This window comes from Myotis daubentonii, chromosome 7 (assembly GCF_963259705.1).
Source record: "Myotis daubentonii chromosome 7, mMyoDau2.1, whole genome shotgun sequence".
Taxonomy (NCBI): domain Eukaryota; kingdom Metazoa; phylum Chordata; class Mammalia; order Chiroptera; family Vespertilionidae; genus Myotis; species Myotis daubentonii.
This window is the reverse complement of record NC_081846.1, coordinates 10339845-10359545: the sequence shown is the minus strand read 5'-3', so window position 1 is coordinate 10359545 and position 19701 is coordinate 10339845. Positions and strand designations below refer to the sequence as shown.

Here is a 19701-nt window from a genome sequence, read left to right as displayed (position 1 = left end):
TCTCGCCAGCTAGACCTCAGCTGATTATTCAGGACGGTTTTTCTGTATTTCAGTTATAATTCCAGTTTGGTCCTGCGAGCGTGTCAACGTAGCTTCCACCTACCCGCCGTCATTTTGGAATCGGAAGTGCCTTCTATGACGCAGTCTGCGCAGTCACACACCATTGCAGCTGCTATGTCCTATGTTTACCCGCAGTGGCCACTATGTCCAGCCCACTCTCAAGATGAGGAGAATTAAGCTCTCTCGCTTTGTTAAAAATGTATTTTTATTGATTTCAGAGAGGAAGGGAGAGGGAGAGAGAGAGAAACGTCAATGATGAGAGAGAAGCATTGATTGGCTGCCTCCTGCACACCCCACACCAGGCACGTGTCCTGACCAGGAATTGAACTGTGACCTCTTGGTTTATAGATCGACCCTCAACCACTGAGCCACATCAGCTGGGCTAGGCTCTCCCTTTTAAAGGAACAAGTGTCAGAGGATTTGTAGACATACGGGGATGGGCAAAAGTAGGTTAAGAATAATAACAAATAGCACAGTAATTAATAAATACATAATAATACAGAGAATAGACTGTTTAGCATACTCACAACTATATAGCTACTTTTGCCCACCCCCTGTATTTTAAAACCACCACACCAACAAGAGTTGCAAGAGACAAGGATGCTAATTAAGTTATTGAAAACAGGACATGTTTTGGAGGTGAAAATCCACTTAGGACAAGAACAAGTGTTAATTGGAAATTCTGAAAGAGATCAGGAATTTAAATTTACATGGGACCTGAAGCCCTAAATCATTAACATAGCCATCCTTGAACTTCCTGCAGTAAAAAACTTCTGAACAAAAGAACTTTTGAAAGAAAACTTCTATTGCTGCTGCTGCAATTAGGAGAATAGATTCAAATATATTTGAATCAAGAATAAGCAATTTAGAGGTCATATCTAATGTTTTAACTTGTATCCTTCCAAGTTAACTTAACTTTTCTTTTTTTAAGCCTCTGAATTTTCTGAGTGTTGCAATGCCCCAACGTGACCAAGTGGGTCAAATTCCATTGCCAGTCTTCACATCTTTTTTTTTTCTTTTTCTGAAGGTTTATATTCATCTCTATTCTGTCTGAAAGCAAGATATCATGACCTAATTGCCTAAGAATTTATTTCCAAATAGATGTTGACAAAGTCTGAAAGTCTCAGAAAGACAAGACAGATCATATTCATTCCTTTTGCTGAAGTTTTTTTTTTAATTAAAAAACAACAACCATGAAACAACAAACTATGATCCCCAAAGAACTTTCCTTTGTGGCACCTGGGGTATTCAGTCAATCAACAAGCATGTCTTGAACATACGATAAAAATAAGAGGTTCTCTAGGACTCATACATTTGGGAGCTAAACAGAAAACAGATGAGGATAAATACAATAATCACAAAAGTGGGATTGAGAGAGAGGAATGATCTGAGGCTATATCCAGGCAGTTCTATGTGATGAGATGGATTTATGAAGGAAAATGTCCCAGAAAAGATAAGCCTTCCCCTGGAACTTAAATTATATTCTATTTGGGGGGAATTGGCCAAAGGCTGGGAGATCAGAGAAGAAAGACTAAATGTCTGGGGCTCGGTCGCCTGAGTATAGTTGGAGATGTGATTGGATGGGTAGGTAGGGGATAGTGATTAAGATGGATTTGAACAAACTGAGCTGCAAAGAGTTTGGTGTGGTTGGAGCAAATCCTTTGCAAGAAATAAATTTTTTCCCCCAGTAAACTGCTTCTCAAAACAAGATAAAACAACAACTTTTTCCTATTAATAGACTCTTAGAAAGCTACATCTGTTCTATGGACCTTGTAGGGAGATGTGGGTTTAAGGTCCTACCTCACCTTCCAGGGCACCATCCAAGCACCATTAAGACTAAAAGTTCCCCCACCCCCAAATAAAAAATAAAAGCCCGGCCTGGGTGGCTCAATGGTTGAGTGCCAACCTATGAACTAAGAGATCATGGTTCAATTCCCATCAGGGCACATGCCTGGGTTACAGGCTCGATCCCCAGGGTGGGGTGTGCAGGAGGCAGCCGATCAATGATTGTCTTTCATCATTAATGTTTCTATTTTTCTCTCTCCCTCTCCCTTCCTCTCTCTGAAATCAATAAAAACATATTTAAAAAATAAACATTAAAAAAGACTAAAGACCCACCAACTGTATATGGAGGAAAGGCCAGAGAGAGGCCGGTGACTGACTCACTAGCTGACTGATTGATTGATTCATTCAATAAGCTCACAGTGAACGCCTTTGGGCTGGAAAGGCAAGTTGGATTAATGTTCATGGGGTGGGACAAGATGGCAGGAAAGGCTCCATTTATTCAGCATAAGTGTCATCTCTCTCTCTCTCTCTTTCTCTGAGTAGAAAAGTTATTGAAAGACTTTCCACCAGCACATATTGTGATCCTGCTATGTATGCGTCAGGCACTGTGCTAGGTAGGGGCCCGGGATACTGAAATGACTGAAATATCCTATCAACAATGTGACAACAACCTTAAATAGTTCCTCTCCCGCTTCTGACTTCTGCTTTGCCAAAAGGGGAGCGATTTCTTCTGGAACGGAGAGTGCAAATGTGCAGCAGGTGAGCCGACTCCTATGTGCTTTCCAGCTGTTGCACCAGCTGTGTCACAATGACAGCAGCCTCCACCTGTCTGACTCCCGCCACCCCACGTCAGAACCAAGTTATTTTTGGACTCCTGTCATGGTGGAGGAAGTTCTTGAGCACTGAATTTGGAACCAAATACAGTCCAGTTTCTGGAAACCATGTCCGAGGTGGCCAGTTCAGCAACAACGGACACAACATGAAAAAGGCAGCCATCGTCAGGGAACGTCCCAGCTGCTGTCTGTGGAGGAGGCAGGTCTCTCACTCCAGAGGGGATGAGGAACTTGGACACAGCGAGGGACCGGCCCAAAGTCATCTGACGACATAGGGGACAAGCCAGGGCTGCTCAAATCTCTTGGCTCTGAACCCACGCTCTCCTTACGAAGCCAGCCATGACCTAACCCTCCAAACCAGTGCAGACTGCACTTTCCCTCAGCAAGAGGCCTGCTGGCTGTGCGGCTCCTGCACACACACCCTCCTGGTTCCTGGTGGTCGACACTCATCACCCTCTGACTTCATTTTCCTCCCCCCTGTGCCGAATGGCTGCTGCCCAGAGCCAACATCTCTTTCCCAAAAAGGGAACGTGCCAGAAGGGATTCTGGAAACGGCCTTGATATCTGTCAGGAGCCAGATGATTCACAGCAACGAACCAACACACATCACAGGGATGCCTGATCGGATTACCAATTAGCCACCTCCACCTCTGGAAGGTGCTTGGAAAGAGGAGAAAAGGTGGTGTTTAGTTTGGGCAAATACCAAAAGGGCTTTATCTTTCTCATCAAGGCATCGGCACGGCCCATTAGCCCTCCTCCGAGCCATTCCACAGGACTTCTCTCTCCAGATGCTCAGCAAGAGGAAACTTGTTGTGCAAACATTGGGTTATTATGTCTGAGCTACAGAAGCGCCTCTGTGTCAGCGAGAGGGAGAAACTGGCTGACTCGCGTCTGTGTTTAATGATGTCTCTGCTGCCGGGAAGTTTTGGAAGCTGCAGGGAAAGCGTTTCCCTGTGAAAAGGAGGCTGACCTGGGATTTACCATCTTACCTTCGCCTGACAGGAGCGTCTCGCTTTGGGTCGGCCCTGGGAGAGACAGGCAGACGTCTCCTCCATGGACCCAGCAACAAGGGTCCCAGCAACAAGGGGTCTCTGGGCTCCTTTTGAAAATAAGCCCACACATGAGCAGTGTTCGCCCCAGGGCAGGGAGGGCGGCTGAGCCTGGCCTGTGCTGCCTGGATCTGGTGGGAAAAGGCGGCTGTGCTCAGAGCCCGCCGGAGTCCAAGGTCAGCCCTGTGCCTGGGATTGGAGAGCAGGACCCTTGTTTGGTGCCTGTCCTCTGGAGGTGAAGGAGGGATGAGCAGCGCGGGGCTGCCACTGGCTTATACCATGATTTTGTGAGTCTGGAAAAGGCAGCCCCTTGGGGCTCAAGCAGCCCATAGGGGCCAGGCGAGATGGCGAGGGGCACCTTGCGTGTGTAGCTCAGCCCTGGGCACAGGTTGGTGATTCCAGCCTCTGCTCCCTCTCCTCCATGCCTTCAGACCAATGCTGGGGCTGCTCAGTGACTCCAGGGGCTCAGGCCAAGGGGAGGAGGAAGCTGGATTCCCTCAGTTGCTTAGAAAGATGGAAGGTGCTTGTATACCCTCACCTTCCCCATCTCCAAGGCAAAGGGTCAGGGTAGAGTTGGCCACCAGTGAAGTAGACGTTTACAAGTACACAAGCACACACACATATACACAGAGGCATGGCGTGCATGAACGAAGACAAACACTCACATATTTATACAGAGATGTGCACACATGCTCACACACATGTATACAGGCATGCCCACAAGGCAAGCATGCACCCCCACATGCAGGTATGCATGCATGTACACATGTGTGCCACACATGAACAAGGACATACACATCAATGCATATACCTTGTTTGCAGACATGCATGCATACCTGCATAACTACACACATGCATACACAGGTATGCATGAATGCACAGAAACACACAGTGCACCCACATAAGCATGTTAGCATGTGCCTTCATACATGTGCCCTCATCCACACCTTCACTTATATACACCCAACCTACACACTTGAGCTTTCAGGCTGCACTCTTGTCATAGTCATGGCTCTGGCATTCATTCTAGAGATTCGCCCTTTATAAGGATGGCTGGGTAAGAGAGAGTGTGTGCTGTGTGTGTCTGTGTGTGTGTGTGTGTGTGTATGAATGTGTGTGTGTGGTGTGATTTGTCCTGGACTATACAGCCGCCCAGGGGTGCCCTTGCTGCTGTCATGTGGTAGCCAGTGTTTGGCTCATTTGTATCAAAACTAAGAAAGCACCACTGCCCTGCAAGTGCAAAGGGAGGGGATTGCAACAGAAGGGCGCTGTCTCTGAAATGGTTTGTAAGTGACAACCATGTCTTGGGGGAAAAGAGCGAGAGCGTTGCAGGGAGGAATGGAACTTAATTCTGCCCATTTCAGCCTTAAGCAGGGAAGCTGTAAACACAATGGAGTTATGTGTTTAATTGTGGACCTATGTGTTTAATTTATGCTTATAAGATGTCAAGTATACATGCTCGGAGGGGTGTGGAGACAGAGAGAGGAGGGGGGCGAGGACAAGGGCGAGGGTGAGGCAGAGGGAGAGGGAAAAGGAGAGGGAGAGAGAGACAGAAAAGGAGAGAGAGAGAGAGAGAGAGAGAGAGAGAGAGAGAGAGAGAGAGAGAGAGAGAGAGAGAGAAAGAAAGAGAGCGCGCTAAATAGAGGCATCTGTCTCTGGGCGAGCATGAGCTGACAATGGTGAGAATGAAAGACGTGGTAGCTGTTGTTGCCTTGGTGGCTCTCAGTCCCAACGCCCCTCAGAGTGTCTCCCGCATCCCTGAGTGTGATTCCGCCATTAACAGATGCTTTTTTCACATTGTCTGCCGCCCAAGCACACACCACCTCCTTCATCTGGTGCTCAACCGGGGAAAGCAGCCCAAGGCTGCGAAGAGGGAGGGAGAGCTGGCTGGGCTGCAATTTCTAGAAAATGGCTTGTCTGTCTCCAGCCTGGCACCTCCCACTGGGATTTTCAGGGGCAATTTGGACTCGAAGCAATTTTAGCTTTATGAGCTGCTTTTAGATCAAAGCCCTGTGGAAGCGGTTACTGCACTGTCTTTGCATTGTTGCTCTTGTAGAAGCATCTTAGTCTCTGAGACAGTCAGCTCTTACGAGTGAGAACTAAGTCACAGAGGGTGTGGCCTGGCCCTGCCTCACCCTTCAGTAGAAATTGGAGTCCTCCTCTCTGTGCACAGGCCTCGGCTCTGCCCTGGGCGGAGGCTGCCTTCTCCCGGGGTCTACCCCCCACCCCTGTAGCATCACCAGGCTCCCTGGCCCCCCAGGGGGTCATGGCTTGGGGCTGAGTCCGTCTGGTAGACCCAGTAGCGTGTCTCCCTGAGGAGTGCAGGGAGCTGTGCCATTGCACGCTGCCGCCAGGCGTGAGGAGAGTGTAGGGCAGCTTGGCAGTACGTGCTGGTGCAGCAAACCCCTAAACATGTACTGACTCTAGGAAAATGCGTGGTGAACATGAATCCCACTGACATTTTGGAAACACGGCCGATTCCCCCTTTCCATGCGGTGGCGTTCAGACGGCTTACATCACAGTTGCCCGGTGGCCCTGCAAGATGGTTAAAATGAGCCCGAAGCCACAGACAAGCCAAGCTGGGGGCTTCCAGGCCCCCCGGGGCGATTACCTTGTGCTTCTGCTGGGAGTGCGCCCCTGGAACGGCTCACATTCGGGGGGCCTGCGGGGCTGCTGTGGCCTGGCGTCCTCTGGCCGTCCGGGCCCCTCTGGCCCTCTGGACTTTTTCTTCCCTCGATCAGGGACAGTGGTGGGGTCACCTTCTCTGCTGCGGCGTCTCCATCTTCAAAAGCAAAAGGAGAAAAAGCACGAGTGAGAGAACTTTTGAGTCAGCAGGAAGGAGAGGCAGCCCCTTTTCTAACCTGGTCGATGGCCCCTAGTGTGCAGGTTGGTTTATTCCCCTTGTTCTCGAGTTTGTCCCTCTTCCAGCCCTGCTAAGGGGCAGAGGCCGGGTAACTCCCCTGGCCAAGATGAAGCTCCTCTTGGCTCGAAGAGTGCTGTGGTGCTTCTTATTCTTGCTCTACTGATGGCCTCCCGATACCCAGGAAAGACCAGAGAGCCTGCAGGGTCCTCCCAGCCCCGAGTCTGCCCGTTCTTACTGGAGGAAGCCCCGTTTTAGAACTCATGGGGTCATTGGCTATGAGGTCCAACCACAGAGCAATTTCCCTAAGCCAAACCAACGCTCACATGGCTCCTCAAGGTCGTAGGGTACAAAGGAGCACCTCCCGAGGGTAGGTAGAGGGCAATGGGGTTGATGACAATGGCCCACCTCTGTCCTTTCTCTAACTCTCTCTTAAAACTAGAAGGGACTGCTCAAAGTCTTTAAAAAATATTTTTACTGATTTTAGAGAGGGGAAGGGAGAGGGAGAGAGAAACATCGATCGGCTGCCTTCTGCATGTCCCCTAGCCTGCAACCTGGGCTTGTGCCCTGACCAGGAATCAAACCGGCAACCTCCCAGTGCATGGGACAATGCTCAATCAACTGAGCCACACTGGTCAGGGCCCAGGTAATCTAAGTTATGGAGACCTTGTCTTAATCTCATTCCGTGAGCGTGGTCTTTATTTCATGTTCAACAAGCTGCTGCTGTGTGTGTAAAAGCTGGCTTCCCACACAGTCTCCAAGTATCAAAAGCTACTTGTTCAATACAAAGGGGAAAAGGGCATCTTTACGATGGAGAAATCTAGCCTCCTTCGACCAAATGATAAAATTTAACATCACCTGTAATGGACAAGCTATAACAAATGAAGTAAGTGCAAAGGGATATTTTGTGTCCCTTGGTGTGATACCCTGAGGAGGACACACCACCTGCTATTCTTGCCAAAAACGTTTGACCAGAATCTAATCACAAGGAGGTAGGCACATCTAAATTGAGGGCCATTCTGTAGAGCAACCAGCCTATTCTTTTCAAAAATGTCCATGTCAATGGGCTTGGAAGACAACCCCAAGCTCTGCGTGAAAATGCAACAAGGTATTAGGGACGTCTTATAGGCTGGCTTCCCCCTGGCAGGGTGGCGGAGGAGGGACAAGCTCCAGACACTCGGTCCTGCTGGACATGGCAGCTCAAAACAAGTGGAGGGCAGTATGAGGTGAGCCATGCCCAAGACACATGTCACCGGCGTTGCCATGGCTTGGGCTGTGCACCTGAAGGCGTGGCCCGCCGCTGGAAAGCTCCTTTCTCACCTGTTTGCAGACAGCAACCCTTGCCCATACTTGATTTTTTTTTTAAAAGAAAACTTTATAGTCTTTAGGATGATTGACTCTCACTTAACAGATAGAATAAATAAGCCCCCGCCCCAATAATTAAAGGAAACTCTCAAAACCAAAATGTCTCAAGAAGGTCCTGGCTTGGGTCCGTCGTTCTGTTTATTCTAAAAAGCAGTGAGTGTAGTGTAAGGAGTAAGAGGAACGGAGGTCCTGGCACCAGGAGGCCAGGCTCCAATCCCAGCTGGGCCACTGAGAGTTGTGTGGCCCCAAACAAATGGCTTATCTCTCAGGCCTCCCGTGTTCTAATCTGTGAAAGGAGGGTAGGGTTGCTGTAAGGAGGAAATGAGATACGATGTGTTAAACATGAAGGACAGCGCCTGGCACAGAGGAATTCAGAACGCCCTAAATATTAATGCCCACCCTCTACCCCTGATGGCCATTAGTCAGAGACCACCTGGCGCTTGTGATGCTGCCATCAGGCACTTGCTCTTTGGAAAGGAGGCTCAGTTTCTGAGAATGGGGAGCGTTCTAAATGTGGCCCGTTACTTCCCACCTATCCAACACACGCAAGTACACACCCATGTGTGTAATTCCAAATGCTCATAGGATGTAGTGAAAGATCGGAGTGAAGGTTTTTATTATTGATATTACGGACTTTTTAATGAGTAACTACATATTCCTAAACAGATTAGAAATGAAATTGTATTGGTTAAAAGCATAGGATAAACCATAGAGCATACAGCAAAGTTTTAATCAGTTTGGTGCTGTTTTATATCTGTGACCAGAGATTATTAAGTATTAGTAGGGGGATGATCTAATGAGCAACTGATGAGCTAGGCACCAGGCTGGTTTTACCGCTGCGTGTTGGTTAAGGCAGCTGCTGGCCGAACAAAAGCCGTCGTCCAGTGGCCACCTCCCCTCCAGCCTCCTTCTCCATGGCTGAGGACCCTTGCGGGCCTCGCCCGGCTTCCCTCTGGCTGAGATTCCTGGGGATGCTGGAGAGTGGGAGTAGCTACCTTGAGGCGAGAGTGTGGCCCTGCCCATGTCCGCTGGGAGATGTGCTGTGAACTCCGCCAGCCTTTCTGAGGACGCGTGCTTCAGGGGAGGCCTCCGGGGAGGACTGGGCTCTTCTGTTTCTGGTCCTGACTCAGCATGCGCAGCACCTGGGAGACAAGGAGGAAGCCAAGTTGTGGTGAACGCCTGTGGTTTTTGCCAGCTGCCTCTTTTTGGAGGGACCCATCTCTTCCCTGCTTGCACCATGTGGTTGGGGGGAGCTGTGTCCATTCGCTGCACCCATGGATGGGCACGGGGCTGAAGCCTGGCTAAGGAGAGCAGCTCATAGCCTTAGCCATAGTGACTGGGTCCAGGGTGGGCACGTAACTCAATCAGAGGCCGTTCTAGTACTTTTGCAAGAGCGTGTAGAGGCATAGTCTTTATTTTTTAAATTTTTTTAAACAGCACTGTGCAGTTTTAGTAACCATTCAAGTATAGTAGCATCTGGTAACATCAGGACAGAATTGAGATTTAAAAGTGTTTTCAAGAGCCAATACAGTACTAGCCATTGACCCAGCACACCAAGTGTACCGAAGTAGAAAAGATACAAGAAAAATAGCTACATTAGAAAGGCCTCAACACTTTAGAACAGGGATCCTCAAACTTTTTAAACAGGGTGCCAGTTCACTGTCCCTCAGACCGTTGGAGGGCCGGACTATAGTTTAAAAAAAACTATGAACAAATTCCTATGCACACTGCACGTATCTTATTTTGAAGTAAAAAAACAAAACGGGAACAAATACAATACTTGTATTTGCATGTGGCCCGCGGGCCGTAGTTTGAGGACCCCTGCTTTAGAAAAAGAGTAAAACACTTTCAGTTTCTCCTCTTTATCCCCTAAAACAACATCACACAGTCTGGATCTACCTATTGTCCTACATCAGCTTCCTTTTGACTGGGGTTAACAGGTAGGAGGCCACCTTTACCTCCACATGGGGACAGCCTGCTTGAGAGGGAAGGCTAACAGAGATGAGAGAGTCAGACAGATAGCGCCCAGATGACAATTTCTGAGGCCTGGATCCACCTGAGCCTGGAGTTTGCTCATCCTGGCACAGCCCCCAACTCCGTGAGCAAATGCATTTCTTTTTTGCTTAAGACAGTTTGAGTTAGGTTTCTGAAACTTGTTCCTGGCCGGCCTGAGCTCCCTCAGGAGCACCCACCCACAGGGGACCTACCTCTTCTGTGCACTTTCCCCTTTGAGGGGTGCCGGCTGTGGAAATGAATCTCCACTGGGAAGACGAGGAGCTCTGCTGGGGGCTCTCTGGCTTTAAATCGACTCCTCAGGGGGCCCAGGACTCCCGGTGGTTCTTGGGAGATAGGAGGTAATTTCAAGGTCTTTGAAGCCTGGAGAAAATTAAAAAGCAAAACAAAGACCAACATGGCAGGCGTTCAAACCCAGCTGCCTTCAGGGGACAAATGGCATTGATCTCACTGGATCTCTAGCACCAAGAGCTGCTGGTGGGCCCCCAGGGCTGAGAAGTAAAGCTAACCAACCTGGGACCCGGGAGTCTGACTAGAGTGGGAACTCGGCTCTGCCCTCGTTAATCCAGCCTCTGACTCTTCTCAAAAGTGTCAACGTGATCAATTCAAAAGCCTTTGAGAGGAAAGATAGTCTTTCCTTCTCTTGCAACTGGGGGAACTAAGCCAGATTGAAATGGTATAGCTGAGATTTCTAAGTATGGAGGGGGAGAAATCTCAAGGATGGGAGAAAATCAAGGAGCAGAACATTAGTTATGCAACCATTTAGGTAAGAAAGAGCGGAAAAGAGGAATACACATTTGTGGTTGCTTACCTTACACAACCACTCTAAGCCTCAATTTCTTCCTCTGTAAAATGGGAGTAATCATACTATCGACCTCAAAAAATTGCCATGAGGATTAAATGAGCTAGTGATGTGTAGTTATAATAGTGTTTGGAATTGGGTTCATTTCTGTATTTCTTTGAGAGTAGACGTGTCTCTCATTAGGGTCTAATACTCCATCTCGCCACTAGCAGAAAATCTATGTATCTCTATTCTTCTGTAATATGAGCTTAGCTAAAAAGAATCACTGTCTGTCAGAATCAGCCACAACTTTAGCCCAGTTTTTATGGCCAAAAAAACACAAACCCCCAAATGGTGTGTGTGTGTGTGTGTGTGTGTGTGTGTGTGTGTGTGTGTGTACAGAGTCAGAAACTCCAGGAGTGGTACTTAGAGTCTCCTGTTTCCAATTATTCAGAAGTTGCCGAAAATTTCTCCTTTTAGTTGCAGCTTTTAACAGGAGAACTTGGCTCTATGAAATGTATATGTGTGCTGGGTTTCAGGGAGTTCAGTTTCACAGGAGGAAAAATAAAAACGTTCCTCACTTTTTTAATGCCCAAAAAGAGAAAAACGATCAGAAACACACGTAGGCATCCTACATGTTTAGAGTTGAATAAGGAAGGAAATTCAACCCAATATATGCAGAGTTAATATTTATAATTTGGAGACAGTAAGAAAATGATTGACCAAATGCACGCTCGCACATAGGATCCTTATGTTCCTGGAGACCTTCACTGCCCTGGTGCCAGCTGCCCACCAACTGCCCCTTTCTGAATACTGACCTTGTGCGTTCTGTGTGACAAGGTTTGCATTGAGAAATCTACGTGGAAACTCAAATGATTTGTGTGAGGTAGGGCTGACAAGCCAAGCCTTAATTTCTTTATTCTAATTAAAAATTTACAGTTTCAATGTAGTGGAAAATATTGCTCCCCTCTGTAAACCATGCGCGTGGGTTGAGGGAAGGGACTCCTGGCTGGTTCAGTTCTGGGATGACCTGGTGTGAGATTGGGGACGTGCCTCAGGCCTGCTGCTTCCTCCTGGGAAGACGGAAGCCCTGCTCGGGTGGCTGGAAAGGTTAAGGTCAGGACACAGGAACTCAGAGAAAATCCTGCACAGACTGAAAACAGCCTCCCTCATCGGCACCAGAACCACCTGGAGTGCCCGTGGCTCCTCGGGGGCCACTTCAGATGACACGAGTCTCCACAATTAACTGCCCTTCCCAGTCGGACACAAGATACTTTCACCAAAACACATCACGTCCTTCCTCCTTGCATTAGGCAGATGAGGTTGGCGATATTAACCATCATGCAGACAAGGTCACTGAAACTCAGAGGGGGGGGAAGGGTGACCCTCTAAGTTCACACAGCTGCTTTGGGGCAGAGCATTCTGGGTCCCCTGTGGTTCCCACTCAGCATAGGTGCCTCCAAACTACCCCAAAGCCAGATAGAATTGCAAGGCAGGACCAGGCCAGAGACAGCGAAGGACATCGCTAAGGAAGAAGGTGTCCTTGACTCCTGAAGGGACTGATAAATCTGTAAATTCACTCTACATTTTCAAAGGTGTCCGACCCTCCATTATGCAAAACCATTGCTGGATTCGAGATCTCTAGCATTTTCTGTTTCAAGTGGATCTATTGCTTACAAATTCAAATTCTGTCCTTTTTAAAAAAATATTTTTATTGATTTCAGAGAGAGAGGGAGAGGGAGAGAGAGATTGAACATCAATGATGAGAGAGAATCATTGGTCAGCTGCCTCCTGCATGCCCCACACTGGGATCAAGCCTGCAACCCGGGTATGTGCCCTGATCGGGAATCGAACCATGACCTCTTGGTTCATAGGTTGATGCTCAACCACTGAGCCATGCTGGCTGGGCTCAAATTCTGTCCTTACTCATTTCCAGATAACCCCCAGCCCCTTAGTAGAACAAAGGATTCTGTTGCCACTAGAGAGTTCAGTAACATCAAATGCTTTAAGGTACAATTAGGGGCAGCTAAAATTCCTTGGACTTCACTATTTTCAACATTTATCACTACAGCTTTTTTCCAGCTCCACATGGTGAGGTCAGAGTGGGTAGGGCCAGTTCTCTGTTTGAGACATCCCTTTGAGTCACCTTGTTCCTAAATGGAGATGAATCTTTCAAGTGCATGCTTGCACGGGTACACACACACACACACACACACACACACACACACACACACAAAACCTTTTTCTTCTTCAGCTCCCCAGGTGTGTGTTTTTCTGAGTCAGTGGCAGAGGCCACAGGAGGGAAAACACATCTTTCAGCAGGAGGCTCCTGTGACAAGTGGCTGCGGCCGCCCGTGTAGAGTTTCATGTTCACTTGTCTGTCTGTAGAAACAGGATGGGAATGAGAATTTATTAATTGCAGGTATGGGGAGGGACAAGTTGGCTTTCAACTGTTATCATTTTGGGGTTAATGGGAAGAGGCAAAGAGAATGCTGGAGCACTGAGACGGCCATGGCTTTGGATGAGGTGGGTTCAGGGAGCCCTCATCTCATAATCTGGTTGGGGTCTTGCTGGCTGAGTGAGGTGATAGAGAGAGAGAGAGAGAATGGTAATAATAATAGTTGATATATATTGAGTGCTAAATATGGAACAAGAATTGCGCAAAGTATTTTACATACATTAACTCAATCCCCACAGTAGACTTACGGAAGTATTATCATTATCCCCATTCTACAGATGAGGAAACTGAGCCTCAGCCAGATTAAATAACAGGCCCAAGATCATAGCTAGAAAAGGCGAGGGGGGGGGGGTGGGGTGGAACTTGAACCCAGGCAGTCTGATTGCAGAATGTTTGCCATTGAGTTCTAGACAAAGAGCCTGTCAGTCTCATTCCCACCTCCAATTGAACTTTGGCTGTTATTATTATTATTATTAAATATGTTTTTATTGATTTTAGAGAGAGAGGAAGGGAGAAGGAGAGAGATAGAAACATCAATGAGAGAATCATCAGCATTGATTGGCTGCCTCCTGCATGTCCCCACTGGGGATCGAGCCTGCAACCCAGGCATGTACCCTGAGCGGGAATTGAACTGGTGACCTCCTGGTGCATAGGTCGACCTCAACCGTTGAGCCACATCGACCAGGCTTGACTGTTATTTCTTTTTTTAAAAATTTTTTATTATTGAAAGTATTACATATATCCTCTTTCCCCCCACTGACCCCTTTTGCCCTGCCCCTTGACTGTTATTTTCTAAGGTGAGTGGCATGAGGAAGTGACACTCAGCTGGCCTCAGTGTTCTCAAGTGAACTCTGCATGATTAGGTTCACTCAGATTTACAAGCAAGACAGTTGGCTTCTTACCGCTGAGATCTGCCTCCCAATTGGGGAAGGAGTTGCCATAGAATGTAATGTGGGGTTTGTCACTCATGAGCCAAGGGTGATCAATGTGGGCATGCTCAAAGGCCCTCCTGGAGGTTTGCTGTGTTTTTTCATTGTGGTTTTCTTTTGAAACCTGCATACGATGGTGGTTCTCTATCGACGTGTCCTAGGGAGAGACAGACACACATTTCTGTCAACAGGCTTTGTAAAGGAGCAGAGCAGGCTCCTGTAACAGTCAGAACTTGTGGCTAGACTTGTGGTTCCAAGGAAGAAATCTCCCCTGAAGCTGGGGAAGAAAAACATGGTTATAAAAGCAAGATCTCTAATGCTGTTTGTTACAAAAAGACATTTTATTATGGATGAGAGAAAGAATGACATTTAACCATGCTTGACATTTGACCTATAGCGTTCTTCCCCTTCTCCTTCTCCTCCTTCTTCTTTTCTATGCAAAATAATGTCTGTCTTTCTGCATCACTGAGTAGTGGTGCTCATCAGAATTTCCTAATAACATAAAGACAAAGGCAAGTCTATATATTTGATCAGATGTCAAAGGAATGGGAGGTGGACTATTAGGTGACTCTAAGTTGTAGTTTCTGCTGGCTTTTTGCTGTATGCTGTTCACCAATATGAGGCAGGTGGACTTTTGTGAGAGGATAGTATTTGGTGGCTAGAACCTCGTTAGAGCATTTCTTCTTGAATGAAATACACAACAGATAAGGGAGTAGGGGAGGTAATACAGAGAAGCTACTCTTTGCAGCTCAGAAGGAAGCCCATGTATGCATTCAAGAAGCCCATGTTACCCTCTAGCTGTGGGTAGCAGCTAATGTGGTCATCCAGAGTAAACACTGGACCACGGCAGCGTTTTCCTGTTACAGCTCCAAAAACTTCGGATAGGGATTCACCAGATCCAAAGGCTCCAGATAAAATGAATGGAAATACTTATAGAGGCAAGAGCTCCCACCCAACATCTTCTAAATTTCTTCCGCTGGTTGATATACTGTAAGAGACTGTTGGTAACTAAGTTCCCATCATTGTTGCGTATCCTTGCCCACATGTCCCATAGTTAGTTCACTGTCAGAGGGTTGGTGTAAGGCCCAAAGACTGGGGTGAGACCTTGAGAAAATACAAAGAAGTTCATCAATCGTGTGAGAATGGGTGACAGCATGTTGGAAAGCCATGTAAAAGCACCACTACCTTCGGATTTCCATCTATACCCACAGGGTCTTGATAGAAGATGCACAGTCCCTTGTAGGTAAAAAATTTGCCTGACAACTTCCATGAGTGAGACCAGGGGAAAGCTTGGAGTGGACAGGATGTGTGGATAGGCCACAGCAGGGGAATGGCCAAGAGCCCCACCTTTACCTACCTGGGCTACAAGACTCCGTGTTTGGGGGAACAAGTGGGGCATGCCAACAGTGCAAAAATAAATAAATAAAAATAAAAACGAAATAGTAGTATCATTGACTTTATTCACCATGAAATTCCTCTTTCCTCTCCACTTCCATTATGTGGCATTCTCCCCCTTGCCTGTTCTCATTGGCATCTGACACATTTATTCAAGTCAAACACATTTATTTAAGATAGTTGCATGTGTTGTCTATGTTGCTCTGAACCAGTCATTTTGTACACACACACACACACACACACACACACACACACACACACACACGGGCCTTAGACTTCAGAAAGCATTTTTAAATTTTAACCCATTTAATTCTCAGTAACCTTGTGAGATATGTATGATGACAGCTCCATTTCCCAGAATAGGTCATTCAGGCTCAAAATTAATTAAATTTCCTGGACAGGCTCACCACAACTAGGAAGATATAGAACTTGAACCAAGACTTTTCCAATTCTGTGGCCAAGAGCTTTTTTTTTTTTTTTTTCTTCTTCTAGAGACTACAGCTAGATGAGGTGAACAGTCTAGGGAAGATCTGTGATTAAGTAAGTTTGGAAACCCATGAGTTAAAGTTAAACTGGCTACTTTACCTACAGAATTTCTCAGAAATGGTCTGTAGTTAAGTGTGCACTGTGCCTTTTCACAAGGAGAAGATGGTATGCAGCATTTCCCAAATGTATTTGGCCATGAAACCCTTTTTATTTTTCATGGAGTATCTGGCAATGGCAGGGCTCTACAGGTGACACTTTGGGAAACAGCGGTCAATAGGTTCAAAGGACTCTTCTCTGGAGGACCCCACGAAATGCCGAAGGGAGGGTGCATTCCTCTGAAGTCAAGAAGAGCAATGACAGAGGGGAGTCCATTAGAAATGGTACCTCTGCCTGGGTTTCATCTTCCTACCTGGGCTGCTTCCTGAGTGGCGGCAAGTGAGTCCCCTGATGGCTGTGGTCCCTGGGTCCACCGGCCCCAGCTTCCCATTCATCGAGCCCTACCGACCGACGAAGGTGAACTGTAGGTCCGTTTGTAACACTGGGGATTGACACAGTCTTGTTTGCTGCCTGTCTTCTTGCTTTTCTGAGCAAAAGTGTTGATCAAGGCCCTTGTTGCTCCTGCCTCATTTCTGCTAGTGCCAGCCAGGTTTGAGGAACAGAACTGCCCTTCCTCAAGGGTTGAGTCTTCCTTTCTTGGACTCAGTTTCCTCCTCTGTATAATGGGGATACTGATGTCTTGCCCTCACTTCTTTGCAGGGTTGTGTGGAGCTCAAATCAGATCATGAATGTGACCAAGCCCTCTGTGAACTGCGAGGGACTAGTGAATGACGGGGGTGTGATTATGGTAGAGGGACCTGCAGCCCTGCTCTGTTGTCGTTGAGACACTGGGTCTGAAGCCCTTGATTTCCTGGCTGACTGCTGGTTGTTTACTTGTGGAAAAACCTCTGCCAAGAGCACTGTGGTGGGTTGGCTGTTTAGCTCTCCGAACTTAGCCTGTCTGCACAACCCTCAGGAAGAATCTGAGTCAACAGATGACTCCGGCATGGTTAACGAATCTTTCATCGATGGTTTAAAGGGTCCTGCAGCTATTTTCACCACTTACTCAAAGTAGATTTATTGCTGGAACAGTCTGGCAAACCTTTGTATGGAGCTCCTTTCGTAACACCTCCACTCTCCGCATGCAGCTGGGTGGAACAATGTGGGGTTGTCTTTCAACCAGGGGCTCTGGAAGCCTTCAGAATCTCTGTGTGTGTTGGAGCGCTGGACCTCTGGAGGCTCCCAGCCAGCTTCACCTTCCCTCTATCCTCTCCAGCCTTCGTCATGCCCATCCTTGCTGCTGTTGGGTCCAGAGCCCATGCCCACTTGTGGGGCTACTCCCTCCCTACGGCTCTCCTGCCTCTGCCCATGGGCTCCTAAGGCTACTTTGGGGCTGAGCTGATGCTGAGAGTGTTGGTGGGACAGATACAGACTCAGGCTCAGGTTCAGAGGGGTCTGCTCAGGTTTTTGTGGCCCAGTGAAGACTGAGGAGCCCTGGGGACCCCTCAATCTGAGGAGGCCCCCAAGAAGCCCTCACCTCCTTACAGTGTGGCACTAAAGACCTTCTTGTGTGTTCTACAACGATCCTTTGGGGTTAAGCCCAGAGGACTTATTTTTTCAAGTCCATCCTTCCTGGTCAGGTTAACCTAGAACCACATTTCTGAGGGTAGAGGAAGTAAAACTTGGGCCAAATAGCGACATCCCTATGCCAGACTCTAAGTTGGGAGAGGGGACATTGTGGGTCAATGGATATAAAGAGGCATTCTTCCCTTTGGCTGTCTCCCCGGTGATTTTGATTATATGACTCAATCTATGCGAGGGAAACCAAGATTCTTCTCAGTAAACATCAGCGCTGGCTCATTTGTTTATGCTTAGTAGAAACAGGTTTGTAAGGAAAGTATCAGAAGGTTCAGGTTTGAGAGGAGATCACAAAACTTGGTCTCTCTATATTTCAAATATGGATTCAGATTACCCGAATAATGTGAGTTGTGGTAGCAATTTAGAGCTCTTAGAAACCTTTTTTTTTTTTATTTTACCTTCTCTCCTGTGATTTTTTCACAATAACCCAGAGAGGGTGGAATGCATATACCGTTGCTCGCATTTTGCAGATGAGCAAACTAAGGATGCAGGGAGCATAAACGACTTAGTCAACATCACATTGTTGGGGGATCTGAGATTTGTAGCCAGGACTTTTGTTCCTGTTCCAAATAGAGTATCTGGCAAAGAGAGGGAGGCCAAGGGGGAAATGACGTTAAAACCAATAAAACTGTCAGTCAGGGTTCAAGTTACAGACCGAACTGTTCTTATTTCTTAACAAATTGACTTTTGGTCCTGTGATCATGGGCAATTGGGCAATTGGGCATTGCAGTTAATTAGTAACTATGTTTTAAAGATACAAGCTGGGGAGGTCTATAACATTTCTTGAGCACTTACTATGTGCCAGATACTGCATTATCCCCTTTAACTCCCACAACTAATCCTGTGAGGTAAAGGAGGGAATGGTCATCTCCATTTTATACATGAGGAAAACTGAGGCCCAGAGAGGTCAGATGGCTTGGAATCTGGCTCTAATAGCCAACATATTTAATCACTTACTCTATATTGTCTCATTGTTTTCTGCCTGATTGTGTCTTTCTTAATGGACAATCTTCAAACTCAAGACTAGTGTTGTTACCTTTAAGACCACTAATTGAGTGACTATTATTTCTACCAATAACTACTCGTCAGGATACACCAAGCACCCTGTGCTGCTCCAAGACAGTCACCTTAATGTACCAAAGAACGTGAGGCCACACCTTGCAGGTGTACTTCCAAATACCATCTCCTGCTGTCTTCCCTCCATTTTGGATTCTACAAGGTACATGTTGATTATATGGTCTTAAATATTTGGATTTTAACACCTTAAAATGGGGTTTCCCAAAATAAGGTCTAGGGGTTCTGGTTTCATTGTCCTCATCTGTAAAATGAGGGTGTTAGTTAGCCTAGACCGGCATTGTCTGTACTTTCTGCAACAATAGAATATTCTGTATGTGCTGTCCCACATAGTAACCATCGGTTGCATGTGGCTAGTGAGCACTTGAAATGTAGGTAGTGCAACTGTGAAACTGAGTTTTAAAATTTTAGTTTAACTAATTTACATCTAAATAGCCACCGGTAGCTAATGGCTACTGTCTTGGACAGTGCAGGTCTAGACTCTAGATTTTAGATGATTTCTTAAGTCTGTTCCATCTAACATTCCTTAATCTGGTCGTTTTGTGGCAATATCCTAAGAAAAAGTATAGGCTTAGGAGGCAGAATTCTCTATTGCAATGACTATTCTTTCTCTTACTAGGTGTATATCTTGAGCAAGTCACTTAACCTCTTTGAGTTTCTATTTGCTCATCTCTGTAATGAACATAATAAGACTTACCTCATGACTGGACTGAAAATTACTGTGAGCTGTCCCTAATCTGTTCAGTACTATAGGGATTTTACTTGTCAATATTATTCTTGAGAACTTGAAGTATTAAAAGAGCCAGAAGTTGCCTTTGCTAAGGGAGATGGGAAAGATAACTGGATAGCACTAATGGACAAAGAATAGGGCCTTGGCTAGTACTAGAGTTTGTGAGAAAAGACAAGGCAAGAAGAAAAGCCTACCACAAAGTTAATGTT

At 46.8% G+C, this 19701-nt stretch overlaps 1 protein-coding gene across 1 annotated transcript in view; it reads right to left on the bottom strand.

Annotated features, from left to right (window-relative positions):
* The window catches only part of KIAA2012 (KIAA2012 ortholog), a 92618-nt gene that overhangs the window by 60652 nt on the left and 12265 nt on the right, over positions 1-19701 (bottom strand). The window contains 7 exon segments of the mRNA XM_059704849.1: positions 3668-3732; positions 3734-3779; positions 6339-6509; positions 8948-9094; positions 10133-10328; positions 12986-13128; positions 14107-14290. Of these exon segments, the coding sequence (XP_059560832.1) occupies positions 3668-3732; positions 3734-3779; positions 6339-6509; positions 8948-9094; positions 10133-10328; positions 12986-13128; positions 14107-14290 (952 nt within the window).